Below are 21,093 nucleotides of genomic sequence, written 5' to 3' on the forward strand. Positions count from 1 at the left end.
TCTTTCTTTTTACTTTTTCTCCCTTTTATTCTGAGCTGTGTGGATGAAAGGCTCTTGGTGCTGCAGCCAGGAGTCAGTGCTGTGCCTCTGAGGTGGGAGAGCCAACTTCAGAACACTGGACCACAAGAGACCTCCCAGCTCCACATAATATCAAACAGCAAAAATCTCCCAGAGATCTCCGTCTCAACACCAGCACCCAGCTTCAGTCAACGACCAGGAAGCTACAGTGCTGGACACCCTATGCCAAACAACTAGCAAGATAGGAACACAACCCCACCCATTAGCAGAGAGGCTGCCTAAAATCATAATAAGTCCACAGACACCCCAAAACACACCACCAGACATGGACCTGCCCACCAGAAAGACAAGATCCAGCCTCATCCACCAGAACACAGGCACTAGTCCCCTCCACCAGGAAACCTACGCAACCCACTGAAGCAACATCAGTCACTGGGGACAGACACCAAAAACAATGGGAACTACAAACCTGCAGCCTGCAAAAAGGAGACCCCAAACACAGCAAGATAAGCAAAATGAGAAAACAGAAAAACACACAGCAGATGAAGGAGCAAGATAAAAACCCACCAGACCTAACAAATGAAGAGGAAATAGGCAGTCTACCTGAAAAAGAATTCAGAATAATGATAGTAAAGATGATCCAAAATCTTGGAAATAGAATAGAGAAAATGCAAGAAACATTTAACACGGAACTAGAAGAACTAAACATGAAACAAACAACGATGAACAACACAATAAATGAAATTAAAAATATACTAGAAGGGATCAATAGCAGAATAGCTGAGGCAGAAGAATGGATAAGTGACCTGGAAGATAAAATAATGGAAATAACTACTGCAGAGCAGAATAAAGAAAAAAGAATGAAAAGAACTGAGGACAGTCTCAGAGACCTCTGGGACAACATTAAATGCACCAACATTCGAATTATAGGAGTCCCAGAAGAAGAAGAGAAAAAGAAAGGGACTGAGAAAATATTTGAAGAGAGTATAGTTGAAAACTTCCCTAATATGGGAAAGGAAATAGTTAATCAAGTCCAGGAAGCACAGAGAGTCCCATACAGGATAAATCCAAAGAGAAACACGCCAAGACACATATTAATCAAACTGTCAAAAATTAAATACAAAGAAAACATATTAAAAGCAGCAAGGGAAAAACAACAAATAACACACAAGGGAATCCCCATAAGGTTAACAGCTGATGTTTCAGCAGAAACTCTGCAAACCAGAAGGGACTGTCAGGACATATTTAAAGTGATGAAGGAGAACAACCTGCAACCAAGATTACTCTATCCAGCAAGGATCTCATTCAGATTTGTTGGAGAAATTAAAACCTTTACAGACAAGCAAAAGCTGAGAGAGTTCAGAACCACCAAGCCAGCTTTACAACAAATGCTAAAGGATCTTCTCTAGGCAAGAAACGCAAGAGAAGGAAAAGACCTACAATAACAGACCCAAACACATAAGAAAATGGGAATAGGAACATACATATCGATAATTACCTTAAATGTAAATGGACTAAATGCTCCCACCAAAAGACACAGATTGGCTGAATGGATACAAAAACAAGAACCATATATATACTGTCTACAAGAGACCCACTTCAGACCTAGAGACACATACAGACTGAAAGTAAGGGGATGGAAAAAGATATTCCATGCAAATGGAAACCAAAAGGAAGCTGGAGTAGCAATTCTCATTTCAGAAAAAAATAGACTTTAAAATAAATACTATTAGAAGAGACAAAGAAGGACACTACATAATGATCAAGGGATCGATCCAAGAAGAAGATATAACAATTGTAAATATTTATGCACCCAACATAGGAGCACCTCAATACATAAGGCAAATACTAACAGCCATAAAAGGGGAAATCTACCATAACACATTCATAGTAGGGGACTTTAACACCCCACTTTCACCAATGGACAGATCATCCAAAATGAAAATAAATAAGGAAACACAACCTTTAAATGATACATTAAACAAGATGGACTTAATTGATATTTATAGGACATTCCATCCAAAAACAACAGAATACACATTTTTCTCAAGTGCTCATGGAACATTCTCCAGGATAGATCATATCTTGGGTCACAAATCAAGCCTTGGTAAATTTAAGAAAATTGAAATCATATCAAGTATCTTTTCCGATCACAACGCTATGAGACTAGATATCAATTACAGGAAAAGGTCTCTAAAAAATACAAACACATGGAGGCTAAACAATACACTACTTAATAATGAAGTGATCACTGAAGAAATCAAAGAGGAAATCAAAAAATACCTAGAAACAAATGACAGTGGAGACACGATGACCCATAATCTATGGGATGCAGCAAAAGCAGTTCTAAGAGGGAAGTTTATGGCAATACAATCCTACCTTAAGAAACAGGAAACATCTCGAATAAACAACCTAACCTTGCACCTAAAGCAATTAGAGAAAGAAGAACAAAAAAACCCCAAACTTACCAGAAGGAAAGAAATCATAAAAATCAGATCAGAAATAAATGAAAAAGAAATGAAGGAAACGGTAGCAAAGAACAATAAAACTAAAAGCTGGTTCTTTGAGAAGATAAACAAAATTGATAAACCATCAGCCAGACTCATCAAGAAAAAAAGGGAGAAGACTCAAATCAATAGAATTAGAAATGAAAAAGGAGAAGTAACAACTGACACTGCAGAAATACAAAAGATCATGAGAGATTACTACAAGCAACTCTATGCCAATAAAATGGACAACCTGGAAGAAATGGACAAATTCTTAGAAATGCACAACCTGCCAAGACTGAATCAGGAAAAAATAGATAATATGAACAGTCCAATCACAAGCACTGAAATTGAAACTGTGATTAAAAATCTTCCAACAAACAAAAGCCCAGGACCAGATGGCTTCACAGGCGAATTCTATCAAACATTTAGAGAAGAGCTAACACCTATCCTTCTCAAACTCTTCCAAAGTATAGCAGAGGGAGGAACACTCCCAAACTCTTTCTACGAGGCCACCATCACCTTGATACCAAAACCAGACAAGGATGTGACAAAGAAAGAAAACTACAGGCCAATAACACTGATGAACATAGATGCAAAAATCCTCAACAAAATACTAGCTAACAGAATCCAACAGCACATTAAAAGGATCATACACCATGATCAAGTGGGGTTTATTCCAGGAATGCATGAATTCTTCAATATACGCAAATCAATCAATGTGATAAACCATATTAACAAATTGAAGGAGAAAAACCACATGATCATCTCAATAGATGCAGAGAAAGCTTTTGACAAAATTCAACACCCATTTATGATAAAAGCTCTCTAGAAAGTAGGCGTAGAGGAAACTTTCCTCAACATAATAAAGGCCCTATAAGACAAACCCACAGCCAACATCGTTCTCAATGGTGAAAAACTGAAACCATTTCCACTAAGATCAGGAACAAGACAAGGTTGTCCACTCTCACCACTATTATTCAACATAGTTTTGGAAGTTTTAGCCACAGCAATCAGAGAAGAAAAGGAAATAAAAGGAATCCAAATAGGAAAAGATGAAGTAAAGCTGTCACTGTTTGCAGATGACATGATACTATACATAGAGAATCCTAAAGATGCTACCAGAAAACTACTAGAGCTAATCAATAAATTTGGTAAAGTAGCAGGAAACAAAATTAATGCACAGAAATCTCTTGCATTCCTATACACTAATGATGAAAAATCTGAAAGTGAAATCAAGAAAACACTCCCATTTACCATTGCAACATAAAGAATAAAATATCTAGGAATAAACCTACCTAAAGAGAAAAAAGACCTGTATGCAGAAAATTATAAGACACTGATGAAAGAAATTAAAGATGATACAAATAGATGGAGAGATATACCATGTTCTTGGATTGGAAGAATCAACATGGTGAAAATGACTCTACTACCCAAAGCAATCTATAGATTCAATGCAATCCCTATCAAACTACCACTGGCATTTTTCACAGAACTAGGACAAAAAAATTTCGCAATTTGTATGGAAACACAAAAGACCCCAAATAGCCAAAGCAGTCTTGAGAATGAAAAACGGAGCTGGAGGAATCAGGCTCCCTGACATCAGACTATACCACAAAGCTACAGTAATCAAGACAGTATGGTACTGGCACAAAAACAGAGAAATAGATCAATGGAACAAGATAGAAAGCCCACAGATAAACCCACGCACATATGGTCACCTTATCTTTGATAAAGGAGGCAGGAATGTACAGTGGAGAAAGACAGCCTCTTCAATAAGTGGTGCTGGGAAAACTGGACAGGTACATGTAAAAATATGAGATTAGATCACTCCCTAACACCATACACAAAAATAAACTCAAAATGGATTAAAGACCTAAATATAAGGCCAGAAACTATCAAATTCTTAGAGGAAAACATAGGCAGAACACTCTATGACATAAATCACAGCAAAATCCTTTTTGACCCACCTCCTGGAGAAACAGAAATAAAAACAGAAATAAACAATGGGACCTAATGAAACCTCAAAGCTTTTGCACAGCAAAGGAAACCGTAAACAAGACCAAAAGACAACCCTCAGAATGGGAGAAAATATTTGCAAATGAAGCAACTGACAAAGGATTAATCTCCAAAATTTATAAGCAGCTCATGCAGCTCAATAACAAAAAAACAAACAACTCAATCCAAAAATGGGCAGAAGACCTAAATAGACATTTCTCCAAAGAAGATATACAGACTGCCAACAAACACATGAAAGAATGCTCAACATCATTAGTCATTAGAGAAACGCAAATCAAAACTATAATGAGATATCATCTCACACCATTCAGAATGGCCATCATCAAAAAATCTAGAAATAAATGCTGGAGAGGGTGTGGAGAAAAGGGAACACTCTTGCACTGCTGGTGGGAATGTGAATTGGTACAGCCACTATGGAGAACAGTATGGAGGTTCCTTAAAAACTACAAATAGAACTACCATATGACCCAGCAATCCCACTACTGGGCATATACCCTGAGAAAACCATAATTCAAAAAGAGTCATGTACCAAAATGTTCATTGCAGCTCTATTTACAATAGCCCGGAGATGGAAACAACCTAAGTGTCCATCATTGGATGAATGGATAAAGAAGATGTGGCACATATATACAATGGAATATTACTCAGCCATAAAAAAGAAACAAAATTGAGCTATTTGTAATGAGGTGGATAGACGTAGTATCTGTCATACAGAGTGAAGTAAGTCAGAAAGAGAAAGACAAATATCGTATGCTAACACATATATATGTAATTTAAGAAAAAAAATGTCGTGAAGAACCTAGGGGTAAGACAGAAATAAAGACACAGACCTACTAGAGAATGGACTTGAGGATATGGGGAGGGGGAATGGTATGCTGTGACAAAGTGAGAGAGAGGCATGGACATATATACACTACCAAACATAAGGTAGATAGCTAGTGGGAAGCAGCCGCATAGCACAGGGAGATGAGCTGGGTGCTTTGTGACCGCCTGGAGGGGTGGGATAGGGAGTGTGGGAGGGAGGGAGACGCAAGAGGGAAGAGATATGGGAACATATGTATATGTATAACTGATTCACTTTGTTATAAAGCAGAAACTAACACACCGTTATAAAGCAATTATACTCTAATAAAGATGTAAAAAAAAAAAAAAAAGCCCACAGTTCTTTGTCTGTCATATAATACCATGCATATTCCTCAGCAGGGCATTCAAAGTCCTCCACATTCTGCCAACTCATCAGCCCTGCTACCTTCAACAACATAAAAAATATACTTAGGTCCAACTGACTCCTTTTTGCCCTGAAAAATACATATCCCTTTCTGCCTTCATTCCCATCTATATCTCCATTTGTTGAGAATGTAGTTATCCTAAAAATTTCAAAAGCTACCTCTTCCATGAAGTGTTCTCCAATTCCCTTAATGTGGAAATTATTTCCCTTTTGTAGGACTCAGAACACTCACTGTATGCATTTCCTATCACACATACATCAATGTGCCTTGTAATAGAGACAAAACTCGTCACCCCTTTGAGAGCCAGTCAAGATTATAGCCTTCTTAAAGACAGGACCCTCCTTTTTTCTTTTTCAGTATTTCAGCTTTGCTTTATTTATTTTTTATAATTGGGGTATAGTTGTTTTACAATGTTGTGTTAGTTTCTACTGTATAGTGAAGTGGAGTTCCCTGTGCTATATAGCAGGTTCTCATTAGTTGTCTATTTTATACATATTAGTGTATATATGTCAATCCCAATCTCCCAATGTATCCCAGTCCCCTTCCCTCGCTTGGTGTCCATACGTTTGTTCTCTATATCTGTGTCTCTATTTCTGCCTTGCAAACCAGTTCATCAAGACAGAAACTTCTATTACCCTTTTTTTTTTTTACATTTTTATTGGGGTATAATTGCTTTACAATGGTGTGTTAGTTTCTGCTTTATAACAAAATGAATCAGTTATACATATACATATGTTCCCATATCTCTTCTCTCTTGTGTCTCCCTCCCTCCCACACTCCCTATCCCACCCCTCCAGGCGGTCACAAAGCACACAGCTGATCTCCGTGTGCTATGCGGCTGCTTCCCACTAGCTATCTACCTTATGTTTGGTAGTGTATATATGTCCATGCCTCTCTCTCGCTTTGTCACAGCTCATCCTTCCCCCTCCCCATATCCTCAAGTCCGTTCTCTAGTAGGTCTGTGTCTTTATTCCTGTCTTACCCCTAAGTTCTTCATATTACCCATTTTTACCTCTCCTAAAAACTAGTACAGTCCCTAGTAGGGCTCAAGAATGTTTGTGGAGGGGTTTCCCTGGTGGTGCAGAGGTTGAGAGTCCGCCTGAGGATGCAGGGGTCGCGGGTTCGTTCCCCAGTCCAGGAGGATCCCACATGCCACGGAGCGGCTGGGCCCGTGAGCCATGGCCACTGAGCCTGCGTGTCCAGAGCCTGTGCTCCCGAAAAAAGAATGTTGGTGGAACTGAATTTTTTAAACTGTAGTCAAATAACACTTTCTGAAAATGATGAAGTAAATTTTTATCATCTCATAGGCTATATGGTCACCCCTAAATGGAAAATATTCTAGACAGCTATCAATGAATATATTACCCTGAAACATGACAGTATCATCATCATCAAAAGCAGAGTCTTCAAAAATGAAAGGCAATGGTGGAAAATCTTGAAATGTTAGAGGGTGATTGCATTTTGTTTGCACCAGATACAATAAGTAAGTTGGAGACATAAATTTGCCTCTGAGAGGCTGCAGTATTAAGACGTTTTGATTTGGGAGGAAATATGATTACTGTAGTTACCCAAGAAGAGGCATGACATAAGGAAAGCAATGTTTCAGAAACAATATTCTGGAAGAGGAATACAAAACTAAAGAGAAGAACGCAGAGACGCAATTAGAGGTGTGGCCCGGCAATGTCAGCTGAAGAGGGCCAGGAGGGGATCTATGACAGCAAAAATGAAGACAGAAAGGCACAGATACAAATTTAAAGTATATCAGGAGTTGAGTTAGGTAAGCTACAAAGAAAAGAAGAAATCAAGCATTTTAGGGATCAATTCTATTGTATCATAAATGTGTAGGATTCCCAAAGCACCTTGTGCATGTTTCTATTTAGCAAGTTGGGAAAAAGTGTGTTTTCTTTCTCATCCCAGCTAGCTTGGAGCCACTTAAGGGCAAGGACTATGTTGCATCCATCTTTGCAACTCCCGTGCCTAGTATAGGCACAGAGAAGGCCACAGAAAAAAATATTGTAGAACTGAATTGATGACAATTTATTATAGGTAAAAGGGAGGACTGAACCTGCACACGAAATTCAAAGAGTACCCTGGGGTGGTAGCTGATACACATATGTGTGTGAATCGGACAGTCTTCCAGAAAGGAGTAGTAATACTTTTGTTTCAGGATGTTTGCAACTATGGGGTGACCTTTTTAAGAATAGGGTTCAAAATTATTTTGAACATTACATAGCACCAAGCATAGTGCTGAGCATGCAGTGGATGTTCAATTAGAAATATTTTTAAATATATTTTTTTAAAAATCGACAATAAAAATCATCTTCATTTAATCATAAAATATTTAAGTAAAGTCCAGTGTTTTCAAAATCACATGAGATTTTCCCTTGCTAATGAATATTCTTTCTATATAGAGAAAAACACATAAGATGTGATGATGTTGGACTCTCATTTAGAACTGACTAGAGAAAAATGAAAAAGTTTTCCTTATATCCGATTTAAAGGAAAGGAAGAAGAGTTAGACTATAGATTATTCTAGTCAATTAAATAAAGTCTTTCTGAAAATATAAAACTAAAAATATAATTTGATTATCAAGATGTATCTTTTCTTCAATAATTAATTGCTTCCTGATTTCTGTGCACACTCTCTAGATTAATCTTCTGAATTCTCCTAAAATCAACTAATGTACTAATGAATCATATTTTGTATTACAAACTATTCATTTGATGCAGGAGTTAATAAAATTTTTCTGTAAAGGGCAAGATAAGTAATTATTTTAGGCTTGGCAGGCTACTTGGTCTCTGTCATAACTACTCAGCTCTGCTGTTGTAAAGGGAAAGTAGCCATAAACAATACATAAGCCAGTGAGTATGGTTGTGTTCCAATAAAATAACAAAGAAGGCAATGAGCCAGATTTGGCCCATAGCTATAATTTGCCAACACCTACTTTAGTCCATTATTTTTAAATTTATTATAAAAATTCTCAAATATACAGAAAACAAAGAGAAAACCATATGCTATCATTTAGCTTTAACAGTTAACGTTTTGCCATATTCACTTCAGCTATTTTATTGCTGAATTACCATTAAAAATATTTCTGGGACTTCCGGGAAGATGGCGGAAGAGTAAGACGCGGAGATCACCTTCCTACCCACAGTTACACCAGAAATACATCTACGCGTGGAACAACTCCTACGGAGCACCTACTGAACGCTGGCAGAAGACCTCAGACCTCCCAAAAGGCAAGGAACCCCCCACGTACCTGGTTAGGGCAAAAGAAAAAACTAAACAGAGACAAAAGGATAGGGACGGGTCCTGCACCAGCGGGAGAGAGCTGTGAAGGAGGAAAAGTGTCCACACACTAGGAAGCCCCTTCGTGGGTGGAGACTTCGGGAGGCGGAGTGGGGGAGCTTGGGAGCCGCGGAGGAGAGCACAGCAACAGGGGTGCGGAGGGCAAAGCGGGCAGATTCCAGCGCAGAGGATCGGGCCGACCGGAACTCACCAGCCGAGAGGCTTGTCTGCTCGCCCGCCAGGGCGGGCGGGGCTGGGAGTTGAAGCTCCGGCTTTTGTCGGAGCGCCGGGAGAGGACTGAGGTTGGCGGCGTGAACACAGCCTGCAGGGCGTTAGTGCACCGCGGCTAGCCGGGAGGGAGTCCGGGGAAAAGTCTGGACCTGCCGAAGAGGCAGGAGACTTTTGCGTCCCTCTTTGTTTCCTGGTGCACGGGGAGAGGGGATTGAGGGCGCTGCTTGGGAGAGTTCCGGGGACGGGCGCGAGCCGCGGCTGGAGGTGCGGAGCCCAGAGACGGACATGGGACGCTAGGGCCGCTGCTGCCGCCACCAGGAGGCCTGTGTGCGAACGCGGGTCGGTGGCCACACGCCCTTCCGGGGAGCCTGTGCAGCCCGCCACTGCCGGGGTCCCGGGATCCAGGGACGGCTCCCCCGGGAGGGCGCGCGGCGCGCCTCAGGCTGCAGCGTCGCGCCGGCCTCTGCCGCTGCAGGTCCGCCCCGCACTCCGTGGCCCTCCCTACCCCCCGGCCTGAGTGAGCCAGAGCCTCCGAATCAGCGGCTCCTTTAACCCCGTCCTGTCTGAGCAAAGAACAGACGCCCTCCGGCGACCTACACGCACAGGCGGGGCCAAATCCAAAGCTGAGCCCCTGGGAGCTGTGAGAACAAAGAAGAGAAAGGGAAATCTCTCCCAGCAGCCTCAGAAGCAGCGGATTAAAGCTCCACAATCAACTTGATATACCCTGCATCTGTGGAATACCTGAATAGTCAAGGAATCATCCCAAATTAAGGAGCCCTGTGGATGAAAGGCTCTTGGTGCTGCAGCCAGGAGTCAGTGCTGTGCCTCTGAGGTGGGAGAGCCAACTTCAGGACACTGGTCCACAAGAGGCCTCCCAGCTGCACATAATATCAAACAGCAAAAATCTCCGAGAGATCTCCATCTCAACGCCAGCACCCAGCTTCACTCAACGACCAGCAAGCTACAGTGCTGGACATCCTATGCCAAACAACTAGCAAGACAGGAACACAACCCCACCCATTAGCAGAGAGGCTGCCCAAAATCATAATAAGTCTACAGACACCCCAAAACACACCACCAGACGTGGACCTGCCCACCAGAAAGACAAGATCCAGCCTCATCCACCAGAACACAGGCACTAGTACCCTCCACCAGGAAGCCTACACAACCCACTGAACCAACCTTAGCCACTGGGGACAGACACAAAAAACAACAGGAACTACGAACCTTCAGCCTGCAAAAAAGGAGACCACAAACACAGTAAGATAAGCAAAATGAAAAGACAGAAAAACACACAGCAGATGAAGGAGCAAGATAAAAACCCACCAGACCTAACAAATGAAGAGGAAATAGGCAGTCTACCTGAAAAAGAATTCAGAATAATGATAGTAAGGTTGATCCGAAATCTTGGAGATAGAATGGACAATAGAATGGACAAAATGCAAGAATCAGTTAACAAGGACCTAGAAGAACTAAAGATGAAACAAGCAACGATGAACAACACAATAAATGAAATTAAAAGTACTCTAGATGGGATCAATAGCAGAATAACTGAGGCAGAAGAACGGATAAGTGACCTGGAAGATAAAATAGTGGAAATAACTACTGCAGAGCAGAATAAAGAAAAAAGAATGAAAAGAACTGAGGACAGTCTCAGAGACCTCTGGGACAACATTAAACGCACCAACATTCGAATTATAGGGGTTCCAGAAGAAGAAGAGAAAAAGAAAGGGACTGAGAAAATATTTGAAGAGATTATAGTTGAAAACTTCCCTAATATGGGAAAGGAAATAGTTAATCAAGTCCAGGAAGCACAGAGAGTCCCATACAGGATAAATCCAAGGAGAAATACGCCAAGACACATATTAATCAAACTGTCAAAAATTAAATACAAAGAAAACATATTAAAAGCAGCAAGGGAAAAACAACAAATAACACACAAGGGAATCCCCATAAGGTTAACAGCTGATCTTTCAGCAGAAACTCTGCAAGCCAGAAGGGAGTGGCAGGACATATTGAAAGTGTTGAAGGAGAAAAACCTGCAACCAAGATTACTCTACCCAGCAAGGATCTCATTCAGATTTGATGGAGAAATTAAAACCTTTACAGACAAGCAAAAGCTGAGAGAGTTCAGCACCACCAAACCAGCTCTACAACAACTGCTAAAGGAACTTCTCTAGGCAAGAAACACAAAAGAAGGAAAAGACCTACAATAACAAACCCAAAACAATTAAGAAAATGGGAATGGGAACACACATATCGATAATTACCTTAAATGTAAATGGACTAAATGCTCCCACCAAAAGACACAGATTGGCTGAATGGATACAAAAACAAGACCCATATATTTGCTGTCTACAAGAGACCCACTTCAGACCTAGAGACACATACAGACTGAAAGTAAGGGGATGGAAAAAGGTATTTCATGCAAATGGAAACCAAAAGAAAGCTGGAGTAGCAATTCTCATATAAGTTTTATATATATATATATATATATATATATATATGTAGTTTGCTTGAGTGCAGTGTTTTTTGTTTTCTGTACTGAATTCATTAGCATGGGTCGGTATAAAATTTAGCATAGGTCAATATGTAATTTGTAAACTAATAAGGTCTTAAAAGTGAGGAATTAAATCTTTTAAATTTAATTATTTATTGTAAAGAGCAGAATAGCATACATAAACAGGTGCCTAAGGAAAACTTGTATTCTAATATGGAACTCTCATGAACACCTTTTTTTTTTCTTCTAACGGTATGATAGTAGGCCATTTGATTATTTTTATGGCTTTAACTTTACAACAATGAAATATTCGTAAATTTTAAAAAGTATTTTTCTTTATTTGATGCGGGTGGGATACTGGAGAAATGAAAGGTCAAACACCTATTGAGGAATCCATACTTGTCTATATATTGTGTACTTTTATTTCAAGAACTGATTTAAAATTCCTAAAAGGATGCTATAATAAGTTATTATGCCATTTTACAGACTGAATTAAGTGAATTTCAGGGAGGTATGAAACTTGCCTAAGGCTATCCAGCTACCAAGCGGTAGAAGTGAGAATTAAATCCAGGTATACCTATCGCCAAAGTTTCTGCTCATCTCTTTACATCATCCACTTTTAATAGCCAATGCTTTCCTGCTTACAAATATGACTAAGGTTGCCAGACAGTCAACATTCCTTTTTAATCAGATAGAAAAATTACTGTTGACTCTCTAAAGACATATTCCTTTTCCATTAAGTGACTTTAGTTGTTCAAATGATACTTCCAGACAGTAGTAATCATACAGTTGGGGACTAAGAACAGAACTCAGGGATGTGTCTAGCAGTCAGTAAAGACCAACTGGGCTCACTGATGATATTTACGGTCATTTCCTCTAGACTAACATAATCTTATTAATAAGACCCTAATAATTCACAGTACTGCCCTTGCCTGATTGTTTGTTCTTCTCCCTCCACTCTCTCTTTCCCCATATTATTATTATTTTTGGCAATTTTTGGTGAATTAAATTCAGGGATTAGTACTCAGGAGTACTCGTCACAAAAGCAGAGAATCTTAGCTCACACCAAAGGAAGAAAATAGAGAAAAAGTATAAATTATATGAATACACACACATACACACATGTGCCAACTATATGCTGCACTTCTCCAAAATCTATTCGGTATCTGCACATTTACTGTATATTAGCAGTAAGACCAGAAATGAGCGTAACGCTCTGTTTACAAGGCACAGAAAAGAGACCCAAATATGGAAATTACTAGCAATGAGAATGGGGAAGAAAGACTACAACAAGGAATGTAGATGATATTTTTGTTTCCTAGCTATGATGCCAAATATTGAACTTTCAACTTGAGACAAGGAGGCCATAAAAAGTTGTATTAGTTTCCTAGAGCTGCCATGACAAAGTACCAGAGACTGAGGAGGTTAAACAACAGAAATTTACTCACTCACAGGTCTAGAGGCTAGAAATCTGAGATAAGGTGTCAGCAGGATTGATTTCTTCTCAAGTATCCCTTCTTGGTTTGTAGATGCCATGTTTTCCTTTTGTCTTCACATGGTCTTCTCTCTGTGCATGTCTGTGTCCTAATATTTTCTTTTTATAAGGACACCAGTCATAGTGGATTAGAGCCCACCCATTTGACCTCATTTGACCTCAGTTACCTACTTAAGGGCCTTATCTCCAAATACAGTCATATTACCAGGTATTGGGGGTTAAGACTTCCACATATTAACTTGAGCAGGACACAATTCAGCTGATAATAGAAGATAAGAGTAATTTAAGCAAGTAAGTAACTGTTGTTTACAGTGAGTTGCTTAAGGATATGAATTTACTCAAGAAAAACAAGAAGAAATTACATAACACTGTACGTTATACAAAGATATTAAATTAATCATCATAACATCCTGTGAGATGGGCATTAAATTATACCAAGCAAGATGAAGCAACTTATCCGGAATTGTATAGTTGGTACTTTCCAGAATTTAAACCAGGTATTTTCCCAGTTCCACTCTACGTTTTATATTCATTTCATTAGTTGAAATGAATTTTGAGTCTTCATTTTGCTTAGTTTCTGAAGTTACATGGGGATAGAATGGAGTTGGATCTTTTCAGTGACATTCACACATGGGGAAGGAAATTGAGTCCAGAAGCTTCAGCAATGTTTCCATGGAGAACACTAACAACAGAACCAGAAACACCGTTATCCTTTTGGTTCAGTGATCTTTCCTGAAGCACTACAAGAATCAATCTTAAGAAGCCCAGTGCTTTCCAAACTTTCACCAATGGGCTCTGTAGGGTCCTCTAACAGTATCTAAGAGACTAACTAGTTTCACATCCCAAGCCACTTAAGACAAGGAGTTCTGATTGTTCTCTGTGAGGAAATCAAGTGACAATCATAGCTGGTGATTTAGGATAGTTTCTTCAGGGCCCAGGCAAAACCTAATACACAGTAATAATCATTGTTAACTGCATCTTTGACAAGGATTAATCAGGTATCAAAGAGGTCTATAAATTGGGAGAAATTATGATCAAAGAGAAACATAGACCACAGATATTTAATTAATGCTCAATTATTTATGAGTTTAACTTTGGTTAACCTAATTTTCCTTCTTCTAGACAATTTCCAATTCGTCTCCACAAAGAGACCAGAATAAGCACCTTCCAATACAGGATTTATTGTGTTGCTTTAATTTAAAGCATACAGTGACTTCTACATTCACTCCACCAAGTTTTGCCAGGAGAGAAAAGGAGACGTTATAGTTTGTCTTGAATTAGATATGCCACCATACTTGACTTAGCTCATCCTACTGGAAGCACTTTGAGGGCAGATTCTACAGTCTTGCCTTACATCCTCTACGGAATCAAGCCAAGGGAATCACACACAGTTACAGCTGGAAAAACATTTGTTCTGGGTTAATACTTTTAGCCTTTACCACCAAGACTTTATCACCAAGACCTACCTTTACAGTCTCGAAACAGGAGACCTTCTTGCCTTCCCTTTTCATATTGACTAGGAAGGTAAAGGGAAGAACTGAGAAGTACCCAAAGTCAGCTAGCAGCCAGCACAGATAAATCATCGGTGGAGATAGTGTTTCTTTCAAAAGGTATAAACATAAGAGGAAGTCCTAGTGTTTGAAGCAACTGTGCATAATAAAATTCCATGAAAACCTAGAAATCCAGATGCAGATCAGTAACATATTGGTTAAATAAGCTGTTATGTTCATGCAATGGACAAGTGTACATACATTAAGAAGAATGAGATACTCTTTTCTATGAGATTCTCTTTTCACTGAACTCATCAGTGCTGCAAACACAATGTTACATAATACTTTTTCTTTAACATTATACCAGGCATCCTCATCTTGTCCTGCATTTATTGCCAGTGTTACTAAAGTCTATCACTTACCTCTTTCTCTTTTAGACATATAATTTCTTCTTATTTTGGAAGCATTCATCAATCCCTATTTTACTCTTTCTTTTAAATTACAAATGAATATTGAATTTTATAAAATATCTTTTGGGGGATATTTCAAGTGATTGTATACTTTTGCTCTCCTTTGACCTTGTTATATGGTAAATTATATTTTGTTATTTTATATTATGCTATTTATTATATATTGTATTATGTTTACTAATGACATTTAATATATTATAATTACATTATTTTTAAGGTAGCATTTTGTTTTAGATAGACAAAACAACCAGTGGGATAGGAAGCATCTTAAAATTAGATGCGAGAGCATAAGGGAATTGAGATTAAAATAAAATTCACGTTTTGGAAAAAAAAAAAAATATTTCTGTCATCATGAGATTTTGTTCCTACATAATTTAGCATGTATCTTTAAAAATACATATCAATAAATATATTAATAAATAGAAATATAATTAGCCAATCATAATCAATTGTATAATTTTATATAATTATAATAAATAAATATCATCATAAATATAAATTAATTGATACAATAAATGATATTAATAAATCATTAATAAATAAATAAGACATAGTACTAATAAAAGTTATAATAATTCCCCAACAGTCTATATTTAAAATTCCCCAAAGAGCCCCAAAGTTATTTCTTTCTCTTTTTTTTTAACATCTTTATTGGAGTATAATTGCTTTACAATGGTGTGTTAGTTTCTGCTTTATAACAAAGTGAGTCAGCTATACATACACATATATCCCCATATCTCTTCCCTCTTTTGTCTCCCTCCCTCCCACCCTCCCTATCCCACCCCTCTAGGTGGTCACAAAACACCGAGCTGATCTCCCTGTGCTATGTGGCTTCTTCCCACTAGCTATCTATTTTACATTTGGTAGTGTATATATGTCCATGCCACTCTCTCACTTCGCCCCAGCTTACCCTTGCCCCTCCCCACGTCCTCAAGTCCATTCTCTGCATTTGCGTCTTTATTCCTATCCTGCCCCTAGGTTCTTCAGAACTTTTTTTTTTTTTTTTTTAGATTCCATATGTGTGTGTTAGCATACGGTATTTGATTTTCTCTTTCTGACTTCACTCTGTGTGACAGACTCTAGGTCCATCCACCTCACTATAAATAATTCAATTTCATTTCTTTTTATGGCTGAGTAATATTCCATTGTATATATGTGCCACATCTTCTTTATCCATTCATCTGTCGATGGACACTTAGGTTGCTTCCATGTCCTGGCAATTGTAAATAGTGCTGCAATGAACATTGTGGTACATGTCTCTTTTTGAGTTATGGTTTTCTCAGGGTATATGCCCAGTAGTGGGATTGCTGGGTCATATGGTAGTTCTATTTTTAGTTCCCAAACTTATTTCTGTAGCTGTTTTGTTCAAACCAGGAATCCCATTAAGTATCAGCCATTGCATTTGATTGTTATACACAAAGTCTCAGTTAATCTAAAGCAGCCTCCATCCCCAGACTTTTTTGTGACTCATTGAGGAATAGTCTGACTTTAAACAATGTGAACAAGACCTAGAATCAAGGGACTTCCCTGGTGGCACAGTGGTTAAGAATCTGCCTGCCAGTGCAGGGGACGTGGGTTTGAGCCCTGGTCCAGGAAGATCCCACATACTGCGGAGCAACTAAGCCCGTGCGCCACAATTACTGAGCCTGTGCTCTAGAGCCCGCAAGCCACAACTACTGAGTCCACATGCCACAACTACTGAAGCCTGCGCGCCTACAGCCCGCGCTCAGCAAAAAGAGAAGCCACCGCAATGAGAAGCCCACACACCGCAAAGAAGTGTAGCCTCTGCTCGCCACAAGAGAAAGCCCACGTGCAGCAACAAAGACCAAACACAGCCAAAATAAAAATAAACAAAATAAATAAATTTATTTTTTTAAAAAGACCTGGAATCAATACATCTCATAGGAACATTAATATAGAGGGAAATACAAACGTTTCTGTTCCTATTATCCTTAACATTTATCTCAATTCTCCACTTTTAACATTTAAAAAAAAATCTTTCACCTATTTTTTAAACAATTTCTAGAGCTGATTAAGGTAATTTAGGTACATATATGACACCGGAGGCTCACATATAACATAAAAACATATTCCAAAGTTTTTCTCTGAAATATATGAGTCCATGCTATGGGTGCTGTGTAAATGAAGGGAGATAGAATAGTCACTTTAATAAGGCTTAAGAAATTCTAGATCAGTAGAATCCATCACCTCTTGTGAAAGATGCTGATTATTTTGTCTTTCAAGAGGGTATTACAGTATCCCAAGCTGTGAAAAAAATATAGAAATGTAGACACTTGGGTTGACATTCTAGGGTGTGCTATGCCTTATGAGAGAGCAAAATTATCTCCCAGAAGAATTTTGATCCTTGTGAGGAAATCTGTCAGCTTACCAGAAAACACCAGAAAAAAAAAAACAAACAGAAAAATCACCCCAATTTTCATAAAATTCCCATAAAGTGAGAACTGTTGGTATGTAAGTGGAGGTGCACATAATGAACATTGTTCATAGTAGAAATAGGGTACAGTGAGACCAGAGAGAAGAAGCAACCTTATACAGCACTTATGCCACAGTGGGGTGTGAGGTTACAGATAAGGGGCCTGGAAGAAATACCTGAGAAAACATGACCATAGAAATGAGAGAGGTGTGTGCTCTTGCCTACCTATGTTTTAAAGTTTCTCAATTCATTGGTATTAAGAAATAGGATCAGCAAGGAGTCAAAAATAAGGGACTTGGCAACTGAGATAACAGAAATGCATAAAGGAAAAGGAATCAAATGTGCTGACTGGAAAAGTAGAAAGCTAGAGTTCCCTCAACTGAGCAAAAGAATAGGGTAGATTTAATTAGAAGGAGCTGACTTTATAAAGAACAGGAATTAAGACTTGGGATAAGATGGAAGATAATAAAAGCAGTGATGCTCTAACCTCTCTGCACTGGGCAATATGGTAACCACTGGCCACATGTGGCTATTTAAATTTAACTTAAAAATTCAGTTCCTTAGTCCTATTAGTTACATTTCCAATGTTCAATAGCCACATATGGTTAGTGGCTACCATAGTGGATGCACAGATAGAGAATGTTTCCACATTTCAGGAAGTTGTCTATTGAACGATACTGTTCTAAGGACATTAAGATGAGTAGGAAAGAAAAAGGCAGAGAAAGAGATGAAGGAGGAGGGATGGTGGTTCATAAACTCCCTTCCCCATTTCTTGCTTAATGTCACTAGTTCTCATGTGACAATTAACATAGCCACTGTTCTGCAGCATCGGAGTTCTGCCACACCTCCTCTCCAGAAAGCTGCTGGAGACTTTGCTGCCTTAGGATGCTCTAGTTGGTTGGTACCGTGGAACAAGGCCTTGAGTTACGGGTGGAGTCAGAACTGGGTGTGGGGAAGAGTCATTCCATGGATGAAGAGGCCCTGTGTACATCTTAGCACCACGCCCAGAATTCAAGGTGGATAAAACATTCACTGGCCGGTGGAAAGCTTGCAGGAGCAAGTCCTTTCGCCTCCAGTGCCCAGTGAGTCTTCAGTCATTCATGGTCAGACGGTCCTACTACTAATACATTACTCAGACTAAGTCATAGGTCGATACTTACGTTCTATCTTACTTGATGAATAAGAAATTTGGCCTGATCATCTCCTTTTATTTTATTAATTCACATCAATCAATCCCTATCATAAGCATTCTTATGCACTTCAAGTAAATACAGGGAGCCTACCTCCTTCCCTCTAAACTCCATGATGAATAGCATGAAATTTCAAGTCATTGTGGAGGAACCTTCTTTGCCACATACCTGCAGTGAAATGACAGCATTCTAGAGAACCTCTGACCCTCAGAGATATCCTTCCTTTCTGGGACAATTTTTAACACCTTTTGACCATAATCAACATCTTATCAGATAGATCTCTTTTTCCAGACTGCCATTTCGATCTCCATAGACTTCCTGCCACTCACAATATTTATACGAGACATTGCCAGGTGAACAGGAGGTTACCCCCAGAACACTTCCAAAGGCTTCCCTGTGAGAGTCATTATTTATTTTCACAGACTTCAGGGCTGCATTCAGTTTCCTGTTTGCATGTGTGGGCAGCCTTTTCTCCAGTGTATTCCCTGTGCTCTAATTGGTTCACTATATAGATTCTTGGCTCTGGGCTCGGGAATCGTCATTGACTTTTAACCCACCTCACCTGAAGAACAGCTTTCTGTGTTTCCATTTTTAAAATTATCAACAGGACTTTAATTGGTGGATTTGATTGTTTACTTTTAAGCTGGTTTAGTGATATTTTAAATTTTGTTTTACTGCATTTGAAGAGGACAGAAACTTAAAGAGAGAAAAATAATTGGGGAAGGAAGATATTCATTTAGAGAGAACACAGAGACTTCCCTGGACTTAGGCTGGTCACTTAAAAGGGATTGTGATTTATGCAAGGAACATTATAAGTATCACAGTTTTGCTTGTATGAACTAATGCTTTAAAAAATAATCCTCACTTTTACATTAGCAAATTTTCTGTCTCTTAAAAAATAGCTTAGAAAATGACTGTTTCCTAAAGACCACTGAAATGGAAAGTTTATAATGTTCTACTGTGATCTGAAGATCTGGCAAGGAGCATGGGCCAGATAATCCTCTTTGAATAATATAAACTTCCAGACTCCACTTGCCTTTTTAGCATGGGAAGAAGCTAAACAACCTGTAAATAAAGCATAGGGTGAAAAGTCCCTATCAGTTGTACAACTCTCCACACTTCTGATCATTTTAAATGCCTACCACTGGAAACCTTCAATAAAGGAATGAATCTTCCATGCCTCACAAAGAGCTGCCTTTCAGCTAGAAGAGGGTGTGTCCCCAAGCTTTTACCCGAGAGCAATGATGATCTTGTTAAGCGCTGCAATGAGACCAGCCCAAGTTTTTAGGGTGGGGATCTAGACAGGTTATACGCACATTCAGACCTGCTCCCAGAGAAGAAAGAAACACCTCAAAGCCTGCACATAAGAACATCTACTGAGAAATTATTTTAAGCAGACACCAGCTGAGTGGGGGGAGGAAAAAGAACAGAGAAGAACAAACAAAACTCCCTTGGTCTTGGATGTAAGAGAACCCAGCAGCAATGAACTGGCCCTTCTTCAGAACAGCTGCAGTGCTGTTCATTTTCCTGGTAAGTGGATCCTGTTAAAAACTTTCCATCATCATTTCACTGTAAACAAGTGAGGACTTTAAATGTTTTTTTATGTTACTTCCAACCTAAACCCGTTAAAGGTTTATGTTAATGATAAGGTGATTTTATGAATTAGATTTTTAAATAGTGTTTCTCTCCTTAATTGAAGACTCAAGATCATATTAACGCATCAGTGTTAACTCATCATATCACATCTCTGACATCGAAGTCATTGCTAAGTCATGCCAGGAAAACACTGAATTTGGGAAAGTCATATCACTACTTAATAGCATTTTGTTGTTCAAATTCTCTTTTGCAGGTAGGCTTTGAAAACTAATCTCACAGGTGTATCTTGATTTTTAACCTAGACATTTTCCCATACTTTTGGTATCTTTGCTAGTAGATTCACTCTAAATTTTAAAACATAAAATTAGGATCCATACAAATTAAAATCATAGCTGTTTGTGACTGGCTTCACCATCCAAACAATCTCAACGGTTCCATATGTGGTTGGGGGTCCATATCACTAATATCAGAAGCCCCACAGTGATAAACTATAACTTCATTTAAAACAACATTTTTTAATTTCAAAAAGAACGGCAGTACAGGAGATTTATAAATGACATAGTAGGTGAAGGAATGGCTATAATAAAGGAGTAAGTATAATTATTATGATACTGGTTCTTACTACTGGAAGGTCAGTAATGACTGT

At 38.8% G+C, this 21,093-nt stretch overlaps 1 protein-coding gene and 1 long non-coding RNA gene across 3 annotated transcripts in view; one reads left to right on the forward strand and one right to left on the reverse strand.

Moving 5' to 3' along the window:
• Positions 1-21,093, reverse strand: part of LOC309830764 — a 234,804-nt gene that overhangs the window by 73,631 nt on the left and 140,080 nt on the right. The window lies entirely within an intron of this gene.
• The window catches only part of DSG1 (desmoglein 1), a gene marked incomplete at both ends in the record, with an annotated part of 37,513 nt that continues 36,753 nt past the window's right edge, over positions 20,334-21,093 (forward strand). The window contains one exon of the mRNA XM_082668050.1: positions 20,334-20,381. Within this exon, the coding sequence (XP_082524176.1) occupies positions 20,334-20,381 (48 nt within the window). The remainder of the gene's footprint in view (positions 20,382-21,093) is intronic.

This window comes from Grampus griseus, assembly GCF_964374135.1.
Source record: "Grampus griseus genome assembly, chromosome: 12".
NCBI lineage: Eukaryota > Metazoa > Chordata > Mammalia > Artiodactyla > Delphinidae > Grampus > Grampus griseus.